At 43.4% G+C, this 13,573-nt stretch overlaps 1 protein-coding gene across 4 annotated transcripts in view; it reads left to right on the top strand.

Moving 5' to 3' along the window:
• CRTAC1 (cartilage acidic protein 1) overlaps positions 1 to 13,573 on the top strand; it is a 751,919-nt gene that overhangs the window by 399,007 nt on the left and 339,339 nt on the right. For all 4 annotated transcript variants that reach the window (XM_073684992.1, XM_073684991.1, XM_073684993.1 and 1 more), the window contains exon 5: positions 12,989 to 13,145. In XM_073684992.1, coding sequence (XP_073541093.1) covers positions 12,989 to 13,145 — 157 coding nt within the window. The remainder of the gene's footprint in view (positions 1 to 12,988; positions 13,146 to 13,573) is intronic.

Genomic DNA, 13,573 nt, shown 5'->3' with positions numbered 1-13,573 from the left:
ATCTCTCAACAAGACAGTCTCTCTTATTGTAGAGGGAGATTACTTAATTTTTATCTGTAGAATATACGACATGAAATGGTCCAATCAAAAATCTGTCAGGGGAAGCCACGTCAATATATAGGGAGTAGATCAGACTTACAAGCATTCCGTCGGCCCAGGATCTGCCACAATAATTGGCCCCAAAGGTCCTGTGGAAGACCACCATATTTGAAGGTGGTTTTGGAGACAATAACTTTTCTTGGGGTCTCTTTCTTATGAGATATCTCATCTGTCTAATTAAATTTGATATTGAGATTCAATCTCATCCATAACACTCCCTTTCAGTTTGAGCTGCCAAGACAATCATGACAATTGATCGCCACTGATTGATCGCTGCTGTTGCAGCAGGTGATCATTGCTGTTGCAGCTCCTTGAATCCTCAGGCAAAACCCCAGCCAACGAAGTCCTTTCTTGCCAGTGTAGGCCACGGCAATTTATAGGGGGTGGATCAGACTGACAGGCTTTCAGTCGGGCCAGGATCTGACACAACAATTGAACACAAAGGTCCTGCAGAATACAACCACTTTTGGGAGGTTCTTATGGGATGATTCATTAATAACTTAAAGAAGCATTATCATCAAAGTTTTCATTCTCTTAATATATGTTAATCATATTATATAGCATCATGTACTTACAATTGCTGATTTTAGCATTCTACCCAGCTAATTCTTCTCTTTTCCATTAGGTCTATGACATCAAATGATTAAAAACAGACTAGCTTATTCCTTCTAAGCTCTGTGTAGAAACAGGAAGCCTCTTTTCTCATCATGAGTCATCATTAGAACCACAATTCTACATCACTGCAAAGTCCCTGGCAGCCCAGCTCCACTCCTTTCTTCAACTCCTGACCCAGATGCTGCTCTCCTCCCCCCTCCCCTCCCCCAGCCAGGGACTTTGCAGTTCTAATGATGACTCACTACAGAGAGCTTAGAAGGATTCAGCTAGTCTGTGCAATGTCATAGACCTAATGGAAACAAGAAGAATTAGCTGGGTAGAAAAGCAAACTTAGCAATTGTAAGTACACAGTGCTATATAATATGATGACTGCAATATATTAAGAGGATAAAAACTTTGATGGGAGGAGGATGAGGAGGAGGGCTTCTTCAATATGTATTTCTGATGATATGTACTTGTCCTATGTGTATAATGATAGTGACATCCAATTAAAAGCGGGGGAGTACATATACTTTAAAGATGGGGAGAAGACCTTAAAATCGGCATATAAAATAACATAAAATAAATTAAGTAAATAAAATACACAAATAAATATATAAAAAAAATTAAATGATGAATTAAAATAATACATTATTAACCCCTTCACGGCCTATGATGTATAGGTACGTCATAGGTCTTGTCCCTCCCTTTGATGCGGGCCCCAGCGCTGAGCCTGCATCTTTTCAGGCACATGGCAGCTGATTTGATCATGTGTGATCCACACTCTGCTGTTAACATGTTAAATGCCACTGTCAATTTTTGACAGTGGCATTTTACATGGTCGCGCCGGAAGCGCGTCACTAACTCCGGCCATCGGCGTCCCTGTCACATGATCACGGGGTGCCGATGGGTTGGCATGACAACCGGGGGTCTGCAGAAGACCCCAGTAGTGTTGAGCCACCCCCGTAGTGTTCGGGTTCGGTTCAGTTCGTCGAACACCGGGACGTCGAACACCTTAGAACACCGTCGAACACCGTTAAAACCAATGGCAGGCAAACAAAAACACATAGAAACACATAGAAAACACCTTCAAAGGTGTCCAATAGCTGACAAACCGCTCAGAAGACACTCTCTTTAAAAAAGCCGGCCGGCAATTCAGCAGCGGCATACACTGGTACCCGACAATTTAGACAAGAAGGAATAGAGCATCACACATAGATTAGATAGAAACATGTCAGTCACATATATAAGAAGTACAGTGACAGTGTTGGTTACTGTACTTGTCATTTAGTGTTAAAGGATTTATTAAAAAAAATATCCATCTGCTTAACCTCCGCTAGAGACTAAAATTACGGGGAACCCCACGCCAATTTTTTTTTAAATAAATCCTTTATTTTAACACTAAATGACAAGTACAGTAATCAACACTATCACTGTACTTCTTATATATGTGACTGACATGTTTCTATCTATCTAATCTATGTGTGAAGCTCTATTCTGTCTGTTATAAATTGTCGGGTACCGCTGCTGAAATGCCGGCCGGCTTTTTTAAAGAGACGGTGCATGAAAACACTAATATTTTTTTTAATAAATCCTTTACACTAAATGACAAGTACAGTAAGCAACACTGTCACTGTACTTCGTATATATGTGGCTGACATGTTTCTATCTATCTAATCTATGTGTGATGCTCTATTCTTTCTGTTCTATATTGTCGGGTACCGGTGTATGCCGCTGATGAATTGCCGGCTTTTCATGTTTCACTGTGAGCACTGTTCCCATCGATTTGGGCGACCACTGTAATGTAACAACCACCATGGCTGTGGCATTACAGTGAGTGGCAGACAATCCTTGCATGATTGGTGCTCTAAATAGCGCCAGACATGCAGGACACGCTTTTGGTGCACGAACAGTTATCGAACATAACCTCGAACAGCCGAATTTTTTGCAAATCGTTCGCGTTCGTCGAACGACTGGAACACCGCCCAAAACAGCTCGAATTTGAGATTGACGAACAGTTCTAGTCGAACACCGCTCATCTCTAGACCCCAGTGCTAGTTATTGCTAATCTGCTGTGAGCGCCGCCCCGTTGCCAGCGTTCATAGCAGATGATCATTTCTGCTACCCATACAGGGCTGAAGCCCAACTATGTGTAACATAAGAGATCTGATGATCGTAGATTCAAGTCTTCCATGGAGACTATTAAAGCCAGTGAAAAGTAAAAAAAAGTTTTTAAAAATATTAAAAAAATTAAAGAAATATAAAAGTTCAAATCACCCCCCTTTTGCCCATTCAGAATTAAAAAAATAATACACATATTTGGTATCACCGTGATCTATCAAAATCTAAAAATAATTAATCCGATCGGTAAACGGCGTAATGAGAAAAAAAATCAAAACCCCAGAATTAAGTTTTTTGGTTGTCACAACATTGGAATAATGGGCAATCAAAACATCGTATCTACCCAAAATGGATCAATAAAAACGTCAGCTTGGAGCACAAAAAATAAGCCCTCACCTGGCCCCAGATCCTGAAAAATGTCGATACGGGTCTCGGAAAATGGCGGCCTTTTTTTTTTTTTTGCAAATTTTGGATTTTTTCTTCACATCTTAAATAAAAAAAAAACCTATACATGTTTGGTATCTATGAACTGGTAATGACCTGGAAAATCATAATGGCAGGTTAGTTTTACCACATAGTGAATGTGGTAAGCAAAAAAAAAGCAATTGTGGAATTGCACTATTTTTGCAATTTCTCTGCACTTGGAATTTTTTTCCCGTTTTCCAGTACATTATATGGTAAAATCAATACTGTCGTTCAAAAGTACAACTCGTCGCGAAAAAAACAAGCCCTCACATGGCCATATTTATGGGAAAAAAAAAAAAAAAGTTATAGCTCTGGGAAGAAGGGGAGCAGAAACACGAAAACGGAAAACCCCAAAGTCGTGAAGAGGTTAATATTGTGTGTATTATTTAAAAAGAAATAAAATCTTTGCCTTTTTATAGTTGTTGCAATGCAGAGAAAAAAAAACACCTTGTATCGTCCTGGCCTGTATACTTGTGCAAATCCTTGTAAGGTTGCATTTATAAGCATTGAATACAGAGGATCATAATAGAAAAATGCAAATGACCCATCTTTATTGTGTCTGTTTATGTCCCTTTTGCTGCATAAATCCACCCTCCTCTCCTCTTCCCTCCGTACGTGATCGCTCTATTAGCTTATATAAAGAAGTTCCTTATACATTTTCTGAATTAATATGAGATATCTTTTGTCATTTTGCTTCCCAGCTTACATTTTCAAGTGTTATTCAATACACCATGGCTACGAGATAAATGTTTAAAATGGCTAAGAGGGGATTATATGGCTGAGCGCTCTTTACTGCATTGAAGCGCCAATAGATCACCGTAAGTGGACGTACGTCTTTTACGTGCTAAGGCTTCTGTAGCATTGAACCCTCCAAAATCCTTTATAATGGCCTTTTTTTTTTTTTTTTTTTTTTATAAAGGACCATCAGGATTCCTATGAATTACAATTCACTGCAATGAACATACGGTAACTGGCCCTATGTCCCTTATCTAAAAAACAGCTACCCACAGCTAAACATTATAGAAAATGAACATGGGATGGAACTGCCGGTATTAAAACAATAATGCAATAAACTGATTAGCAGAAATGATTCTGCCCCCATAAAAGTCTTAGTACATTACGCCGTAACATGTTCATTACCCTTTAGATAAGGCAGGATAGCCGTAAAATACTGCGGCTCTCATTTACTTGGAATTACAAGCGCTGCGTAGATCGCTTTGCCTATGGTTGGAAAGATTTCTTATTGCTGTGCTTTTCATCTGCGCCGCGGAAGGGAAAGTCAGCGCGTAAACAATAGAAAGAGGTTTTTTAGTAAGTTAGATCTGGAGCATTTCAATTTCATTTTACTGCCTTACATAGCAAGCTGATGGGGCAGTAAATGAAACGAGCACGACTCTCTTGTTATGGTGCGCTTCTTCATTGATGATGTTTCATTGAATCTTGTTCCTTTAAAGAGGATCTGTCACCAGATTTTACTATACTAACGGCATACATTATTAAATAGAGCTCCTAGACCTGATGAGGCTGGTGTACTTACTGTTAAAAAAAAAAATCTACGTGACAATGGCTGTATGATTCTTTCTGAAAGTTTAACCTCAATTTCCACTCTCTAAACCTGACAGTTCCTCAGTGTCCCTTCTCCCTGCTGCTGCTGAATCTCCGCCTAACCTGATTAACAGCAGCTCAGTTTCCCTCTTTCCTACTACTGTCTCTGAATCTCCTCCAATCTAACCTGATTGACAGTTTCTCAGTGTCCCTCCTCCCTGCTGCTGCTGAATCTCCGCCCACCTAGCCTGATTGACAGCCCCTCAGTGTCCCTCTTTCCTACTGCTGCTGAATCTCCTCCAATCTAGCCTGATTGATAGTTTCTCAGTTCTTCTGCTCCTTCCTGTTGAATCTCCAACCACCTAGCCAGATTGACAGCTCCTCAGTGTCCCTCTTCCCTGCTGCTGAATCTCCACACACCTAGCCTGATTTAAAGTCCCTCAGGGTCCATTTTTTCTACTGCTGCTACTGAATCTCCTCCAACCTAGCCTTATTGAGTTTCTCAATACTTCTGCTTCTTGCTGTTGAATCTCCAACCACCTAGCCAGTTTGACAGCTCCTCGGTGTCCCTCTTCCATGCTGTTGCTGAATTTCTGCCAACCGAGCTTAATTGATAGCTCTTCAGTGTCCCTCCTCACTGCAGCTGATCTCTGCCCACCTATTCTTATGGACAGCTCCTCAATATTTCTACTCTCTACTGCTGCTTCTCAATCCCCACCCACCTAGCCTGATTGACATCTCCTCATTGTCCTTTCTCCATGCTGCTGCTACTAAATCCCCACCCACCTAGACTGATTGACAGGTCCTCAGTGTCCACCTCTCTGCTGCCAAACTGTGTTGAAATGTCTAGAGATACATCCTTCTACAAGAAACTCCCAGCTGTTAAGCTGTAAGCAGGGCTGTGGAGTCGGTGTCCATTTTGGTGGAGTTGGAGTTGGTATAAAATGGACCGACTCCGACTCCTAAAATATATAATAAATTGGGTACAGTAGTACAATGCAGGATGTGCTGTAAATGTTTTCATAAAAATTTGGGAAAGTTATGAAATGTCCTATAAATATCTATTCTGTTCCTGATCTAAGGGTCTAGACTTTTAGTTGAGATGAATCTGTGCTGCACTTTTTGTACATGCTCAGTAGTGAGGCCGGGCTGTGGAGTCGGAAGTCAGGGAATTTGAGGAGTCCGAGTCGATGGTCTGGCTTACCAACTCCACAGCCCATGTTTTAAGTATAAATTAGAATTCTTAATAAAACACACTATTCAATAAGCCTTCTTGTTGATGGTTTCCATGTAGGCAAGTGTTTTTATAGTGCATATCCGAAAGGTAAATTGAAATAAAAGTTAATGATAATATCATACAAATTTTACATGTTCTAGTTATTCCATGTTAAAAAGAGTCGTTTCTAAGGTTAATATTTTGCTTGAACTGTGGACCACAAAATTGTTTTTTAAGGTGTCTTTCTTATTATTTGGACTTTTAATTCTCCGCATTAATTTTAGCTACAGCCTTCTTTCAAATTCTGCCCTCTACCTCAAATCTTTCTTTACCTGATTGCAAAATTGTATTTATTCAAGTGACTAATGTGTCATAAACCAATGACCTTTCCCTCTCTCCGACCTTCTGGCGGCATCGGAAGCTCATTTTGGCAGCCGCTATAGTACAATTGTCAGTGTGAAATGTTTTTTTTTTGCCATGAACCATATCCTGACTCTATACCTTGTACCTAGGCATATCCAATAAAGATAATATAGAAGACCTATAACGTAGCAAAGAAAAGAAAATGGTAAAAAATGAGCCACTGTCATCTAGGGGATAGATTTGAACTAATAATATGGAGAAGAGGAGACTATACAGTCTTAGGGTGTCCACCCTTTAAGCAATGTCAGTGTCCTAAGATTGAAATGGTCACTGCTGTTTCAAGAAATTCTGCATTGATTAATATTACAAGCAAATAAGTGGCGTAACTAGAGTCTGATCGGCCCTGGTGCAAGATTTGGACCGGGCCCCTCACCTTCCATCCCGAATAAATTATTTATATATGCAATCTCCATCCTGGTATATATATGTCCCTCATCCTGGCTCCATTCTGGTATATACTGTATATATCACCCATTCTGCTATATGCCCCATCCTGGTATATCTATCCCCCATCCTGGTATATACTGTATGTCCCTGTTCTGCCGCTGTTCTTTAATGTATAGAAGAAAATGAACTATTATAGTCACCAGGGGGCGTGCGTAGAAGTCATGGGGCTCCATAGTAGAAGTATAATGCACTCCCCATAGTCCTCCATAAAGTATAATGCACAGTCCATAGTCATCCATAAAGTATAATGCACCTCATAATCATCTGTGTCACCCTGGCCTGGATGCCACAAAATGTAATAAAACTGTGTCTGAGAGCAGGGGGGAGATTCTCTAGTCAGGGGAACATTAGCATGCAGTACCTCCTGTCTCAGGCCAGTAGGGGGAGCAGGCTGCCCCTATAAAAGCTGGTGCTGGGGGCAGGGTTAGAGAGAACTTGATGACCTGTCTCAGGACTGAGACTTGTCCCAGAGCAGAGCAGGGACAGACAGTTGTACTGCACCTAAGAGGGAGTGTGGCAGGAGGAGAGCCACAAGCCAGAGACAAGAGGCGACGAGAGCCTGTCTTGGCAGATAAAAGACTTACTTTACCAGACTTTGGTGTCTGAGGCTGGGAGGATTCTACATCCTCCAGCAGATAACCAGTCTGCAAGGGACTGTATATTCCTTGGCCTAAGAAGCCTGGAGGCCCTGCCACAACCGAAGGGACCAGTAAAGCCGTACAAGGCTGGGAGCAGAAAGGAACCCACGTCGCAGGCCATACAGGCGAGAATACACGGAAAGCTCGGAAACGTGGGCTGTTACCCTATAAGGAGGAGATAGCCAGAAGGAGCGCAGAAAGCACGGTAGGCCTACACCCTCACCCTGACCAGGGCCAATTTCCCCATTGCTCTCAGACATCCTGGTCCCCTCCTAGCCGGGACTGTTTATGGGTCAGTTTACCTGTTTTAGTAAAGACCCTGGACTGCAACCTGTTGTCTGTGTGCTCCTTGCTCCTCCAGCACTATCAGCACTGGGACTCTCTCACTACCATCACTCCCACCATCCATTATACTGCCCTGGGGCCGCACGCTTCCCGTGGGGAGTCACACCATCCCAGCTGCATACATCATCAGCCCCAGCTGTCTGCCTTGCAGCGGCGGTTCCTAATGACCGCAAATCCACGGGTGGCGTAGTCGGATATTGCTAACAGCACGTAGCAGACTACCACTGGCCTGACCACCCTGTGCCACGGACCGGGCAGCCACTACTACCCCCATCGTTCCCCTATTGCCCGGATCCGAGTGCCCCACGGCCCAGGGGGCGAGTCAGCTTTGGCGTAGTCGGCAGGATTTCGTGCCCGCAACCACCGGGTACTGCGTGCCTTCAAAAGACTGTCATACCTGCCGTGGTGAAGGTTCCCGCCATCCGGAGCCGTTTTCCCGCCATCTTCAGTCGGTTCCCGCCATCTTCAGTCGGTTCCCGCCATCTTCAGCTGTTTTCCCGCCATCCGAAGTCGTTTTCCCGCCGTCTGACGCCATCTTCAGGACGCCGCGCGGGAAGAAGAGGGGCGTGGACGCTGAAAGCACGCGAGACCCGAAGCCCTGCCCCACGCACCGACGCTGCGCAAGGTCCTGGAAGGGAGAGAGAGCGAGGGGGGCCCAGGGGGCGAGTCACATCCATGTACTATAATGACCTCATAGTCATCCATACAGTATATTGCACTCCCCATAGTCATCCATAAAGTATAATTCACACCTATTGTCATCCATAAAGTGTAATACACCCCCATAGTCATCCATAAAGTATAATGCACCCCCATAGTCTTCCATAAAGAAAATGCACCCATATAGTCATCCATAGTGTTACGGATCCGGGTGGTGGAACTTCTGTGCTGCGGTGCAAGGAGGGACCAGAGGGGCGTGACTAAGTATCAACACGGACCGACCAAGGTCGCACGGCGGCTCAATCGACTCCGTGAACCAGGGAAGGACCGAGCAGAGGGACCAGGTGCCACTCTGTGACCGACCTTGTATGAGAGCAGGTGACTCCCACGGGTCAGATGGCAGGGACTGACCGGTACAGCAGATGAGCACGGCAGGCAGGCTGACAGGTGGTCCGGGTAGACGGACTGGCGGACACCATGGGTAACTGGCAGGAGCCTCCAGGTAGGCAGACTGGTAGGCACGGCAGGTAACAGGCAGGAGCCTCCAGATAGGCAGACTGGTAGGCACGGCAGGTAACAGGCAGGAGCCTCCAGGTAGGCAGACTGGTAGGCACGGCAGGTAACAAGCAGGAGCCTCCAAGTAGGCAGACTGGTAAGCACAGCAGGTAACAGGCAGGAGCCTCCAGGTAGGCAGACTGGTAGGCACGACAGGTAACAGGCAGGAGCCTCCAGGTAGGCAGACTGGTAGGCACGACAGGTAACAGGCAGGAGCCTCCAGGTAGGCAGGCTGGTAGGAACCACAGGTTACCGGTAAGTTCTCCGGGTATGCAGACTGGTCAAGCCCATAGACAGACTGGCGGGTTGGACCGTAGGCAGACCGTCGGGCTGGAGTGTATACTGGCTGGCGGAGACAGGTAGCGGGTAAAGGCTCCGGATAAGCGGACTGCTGCTAGTTCTAGAAACTGTTTATCTCACTGCAGAGCTGGATTCACTGATACCCTGCTCAGTAGAGGAGAGCAGGAATCCCTTGCATGTCAGTGTTGTGCAGCCTGTCATGTACACAGAAACACACAACTTATGCTGAATAGTCATTTGATGGCAGATATGGATTAATGACAGATATGGATTAATTGGCATCTTCACTTTGGCCAATAGTTTTTCATTAATAAGATCTTTTGATGAGAAGATAATAACATTATGTCTTAAAACTTTACCCGAATGATCAATTCTTGGGGGTTAAAATGTTAGCAAGTCCATTTTTTCTTACATTGCCATCCAGGGTAGACAACTTTTCAGAAATTCCCGGACAGTCTGGAAAAATAGGGCACTTTTTTATCCTTTTTATGGATAGAAAATGACTTGTCTAAACGTGGAACCTTCCGCTATTAAAGGGATTTTTTGTCCCATCTATTGCTTTACTAAAAAACTTGCAATGATCTAAAAAAATAAAAGGAGTAATACTGAACTCACCAACTCCCTGTCACTTCTGTGCCGTAGCCTCCCTGCGAGTCTGAGTTTATCCACCTCTAGCTATACCATGCTGACACAGCATGTGACCTCTGCAGCCAATCACTGGCAGTAGTGGTGACTTTAGTAGTGACTGACAACACGTCATTGCTACTTCACCCAAATTTTTTTTTGAGTTTTTAAATGAAGATATTATTATACAAGATGTGTGATTGTTTATTCAATATTGTGTGTATTTCTGTGTTTTTATACATTTTGTATGATGACACAAGGGGTGTTATATACTGATTGGTGGGATCCTTTGTGCTGTGTATTTAAACCTGGTGTGTGGTTTATATGTACGCTTGACAAATACCTGTGATAGGTCGAAACGTCACTATTTTTGTATTTGTCAGAATAACTTATTTTTTTTAATGTGCTATCACCTGCTTTGGACACTGTCTATCATCTTTGCATTTGAATTGCCACCAAGTGTGGGTCCTTGCTTTTTGGACTTTGCGTCTCTCTGAAGGAAGAGTGCTGCGGGCTACTGTCAGTGTCTACTCTGGCAATAAACCCCAAAAATATCCTTTGCAGCCAATGCAAATTATTCTAGTAAATTGTGCTGTATTTTCCAAGCACGGTCCTCAGCTATCATGTTATAAAATCCTCTTCTACAAATCACTGACTGCAGTTTACTGCTCCTTTAGGCATATGGTATATACATTACACCACACACTTTTCTTAAATGACATGGTTGCCACTACGAGCTGTTATAAGTGTGTGCTCAAAGGAAATTGTTTCTTTCAATGTGATATTTTATTCAAATATTCCAAGCAATGCGTAGCGTCTGTAGACACTTGTCTAAGCTCTCAGCAAAGTCATCAACTACGGATAAATGTGCTTTTCTAACTCACCATTTTCTGATATACACAGTACAAGTAAAAGTATCATATAGAAATAATAAACCCTAGTTATAAACTTAATTCCATCATGACTACTACAATGGCCCTGTCTTTTATGACTGGGCAGGTTGAGTGAAACATGTGCTGTATGAACCTCCACACTAGAGGGCACACTATTTAGAATTAGTTATTAGTTACTAGTTATATACTAGCTAGAGTGATGTGCATGAAGCATATACTGAAAAAACAGTGTGTATACAGTGAAGCATGATAGATTCTCTATGATAGCTATAGTGAAGCATGGTGGTGGTTCAGTGATGCCTACAGTAAAGCATAGTGGAGGGTCAATGATGCTTGCAGTGAAGTATGGCGGTGGCTCATAGATGCCTACAGTGAAGCATGGCTGTGTCTCTTTGATGGCTACAGTGAAGCATCACAGAGTCTTGGTGATGCCTTCAGTGAAGTATGGTGGTAGCTCAAGATCACTACAGTGAAACATGGCAGTGACTCAGTGATGCCTAGATTGAAGCGTGATGGTGGATCGGTGATGCTTACAGTGAAGCATTGCTGTGGCTCTTTGATGTCTACAGTGAACCATTGCAGAGCCTCAGTGATGCCTATAGTGAAGCATGGCTGTGGCTCTTTGATGTCTACAGTGAAGCATCACAGAGCCTCAGTGATGCTTACAGAGAAGCATGGCAGTGGCTCTTTGATGGGTACAGTGAAGGATCACGGAGCCTTGTGATGCCTACAGTGAAGTATGGTGGTAGCTTGGTGATGCCTGTATTGAAATATGGCGGTAGCTCGAGATGACTACAATGAAACGTGGCAGTGACTCAGTGATGCCTACAGTGAAGCAAGGCACTGGTTCAGTGATGCCCACATTCAAACATGATATTGACTTGGAGATGCCTACATTGAGGCATGGCGGTGGCTCAGTGATCCCCACAGTGAACCATGGCAGTGATTTGGTGATGCCTACATTGTAGCATGGTGGTAAGCTTGATGAGGCCTACATTGAAACATGACAGTGGCTCGGTGATACCCACAGTGAAGCATGGTGGTGCCTACCATGAAGAATAGCAGTGACTCAGTGATGCCTGCAGTGAACCATGGAAATAGCTCGTTGATAAGGAAATACTTGGAGAAATCATGTCTTCTGTGAGAAACCTAAAGCTTGGGCATAATTGGACCTTCCAACAGGTCAGTCATCTAAAGCTTACCTCAAAGTCCACCAAGGCTTGGAATCAGAAGAAGTCCTGGAAGATTTTGGAGTGGCCATCAGTCACCTGGATTGATTTGAATACCATAGAAAATGTTTGATGGGATTTGAAGAAGTTGATTGTTTCAAACGCCAAAATTTTAGTGACCTTGAGGCCTTTGTCTATGAGGAATGGGCTAAGATTCCTCAGCAACACTGCTAGAAGCTGGTGTCGTATGCATCACATTTACAGCAAGTCATAACAGCCAGAAGTGCTTGACTTAAGTACTAAAGACACTTGTCATGAAGGGCTGAATAATTCTGAGACTGCAGTAGTCAATATAAGTGACATTTTGTGCTGAGTTTTTAGAGACCACTTCTTTTGTTAGTTGTGTTGAGCTGTTTATATAATTCTTATTTAATTGGTTTATTGCAGAAAGCAAGGACTCACAAGGGTTCTGCATGGGCGGAGGAAGCCGGACTCTCAGGCTATCTCTATGTGTCCTGGCAGTATTTATGTAGCTTCTTACATGAAGTTGCTGAATAAAAACTATATATCCCTGATGTCAGTGATTCCCCCTCCACATGATGCTGCCTTCAGATAAGGCAACATAGAGTAGACAGTTATTTTGCCCTGCATGTCTGCCAGACGTTAATGACACATTTCTTGCATTATTACATCTACTTAGCATTAATATTAACTCCATGCCCCAGCAGTGCGCATTTTAGATACCTACATTCCCTCTACCTTACATTATATGCTAATTTTTTGCACTTATTCTGACAAATTTAGATTTTTTTTTACTTGATGCATAAATTATATAAGTGACAGGTTTGAAGGCAGCTAAAATTTTATTAACCTCTTTTCTGTTTTTCCCTGCAGGGCACCGGAAGATACTCCATCTATATTGCAAACTATGCAGATCGCAAAATAGGCCCCCATTTCTTAATTGAACTTGACGCGGCAGCCAGCGACCTAGCAAAAGGAATAATCGTGCTGTCAAATGTCGCCCCTGAAGCCGGCGTTAACAAGTATATAGGTAACAGTGGAGCATAATATGTAGAGTTACGCTGGTATCCTGAATTATTGGTTTAAAGGGAACCATCTGACAGCTGATACATGCCGCCCAAACGCCATCCAGCATGTGTCAGGCTCTATTTTTTCAGTCAGGTATGCTTTATTCTGAATCACTGCAAAGCTCTTGTTGGACCCTCCTCCCCAATTAAAAAAAAAAAAACAACTTAATATCCGGCGGGGTCGCAAAGAGCATATCTCACAACTTTGCATCCCTTGCAAAGTAGTTTTCCTTCTATTGAAGCCTCTAGATTGCCCTTTCATTGCCTCCATAATTGATTCCAACTATAGTGTCCCCTTGAAACACAGTATGATACTCCCACAGTGAATTCTTCCACAGTATCCTCCACACACATACGGTATGATGGCCCTACTGTACCCCCTTCCCCCTCA

The sequence above is a fragment of the Phyllobates terribilis genome, unplaced genomic scaffold (assembly GCF_046119375.1).
Source record: "Phyllobates terribilis strain yellow unplaced genomic scaffold, ASM4611937v1 Scaffold_5__5_contigs__length_657084704, whole genome shotgun sequence".
Lineage (NCBI taxonomy): Eukaryota > Metazoa > Chordata > Amphibia > Anura > Dendrobatidae > Phyllobates > Phyllobates terribilis.
The sequence above is the reverse complement of the archived record's forward strand: the minus strand, read 5'-3'. Positions and strand labels throughout refer to the sequence as shown.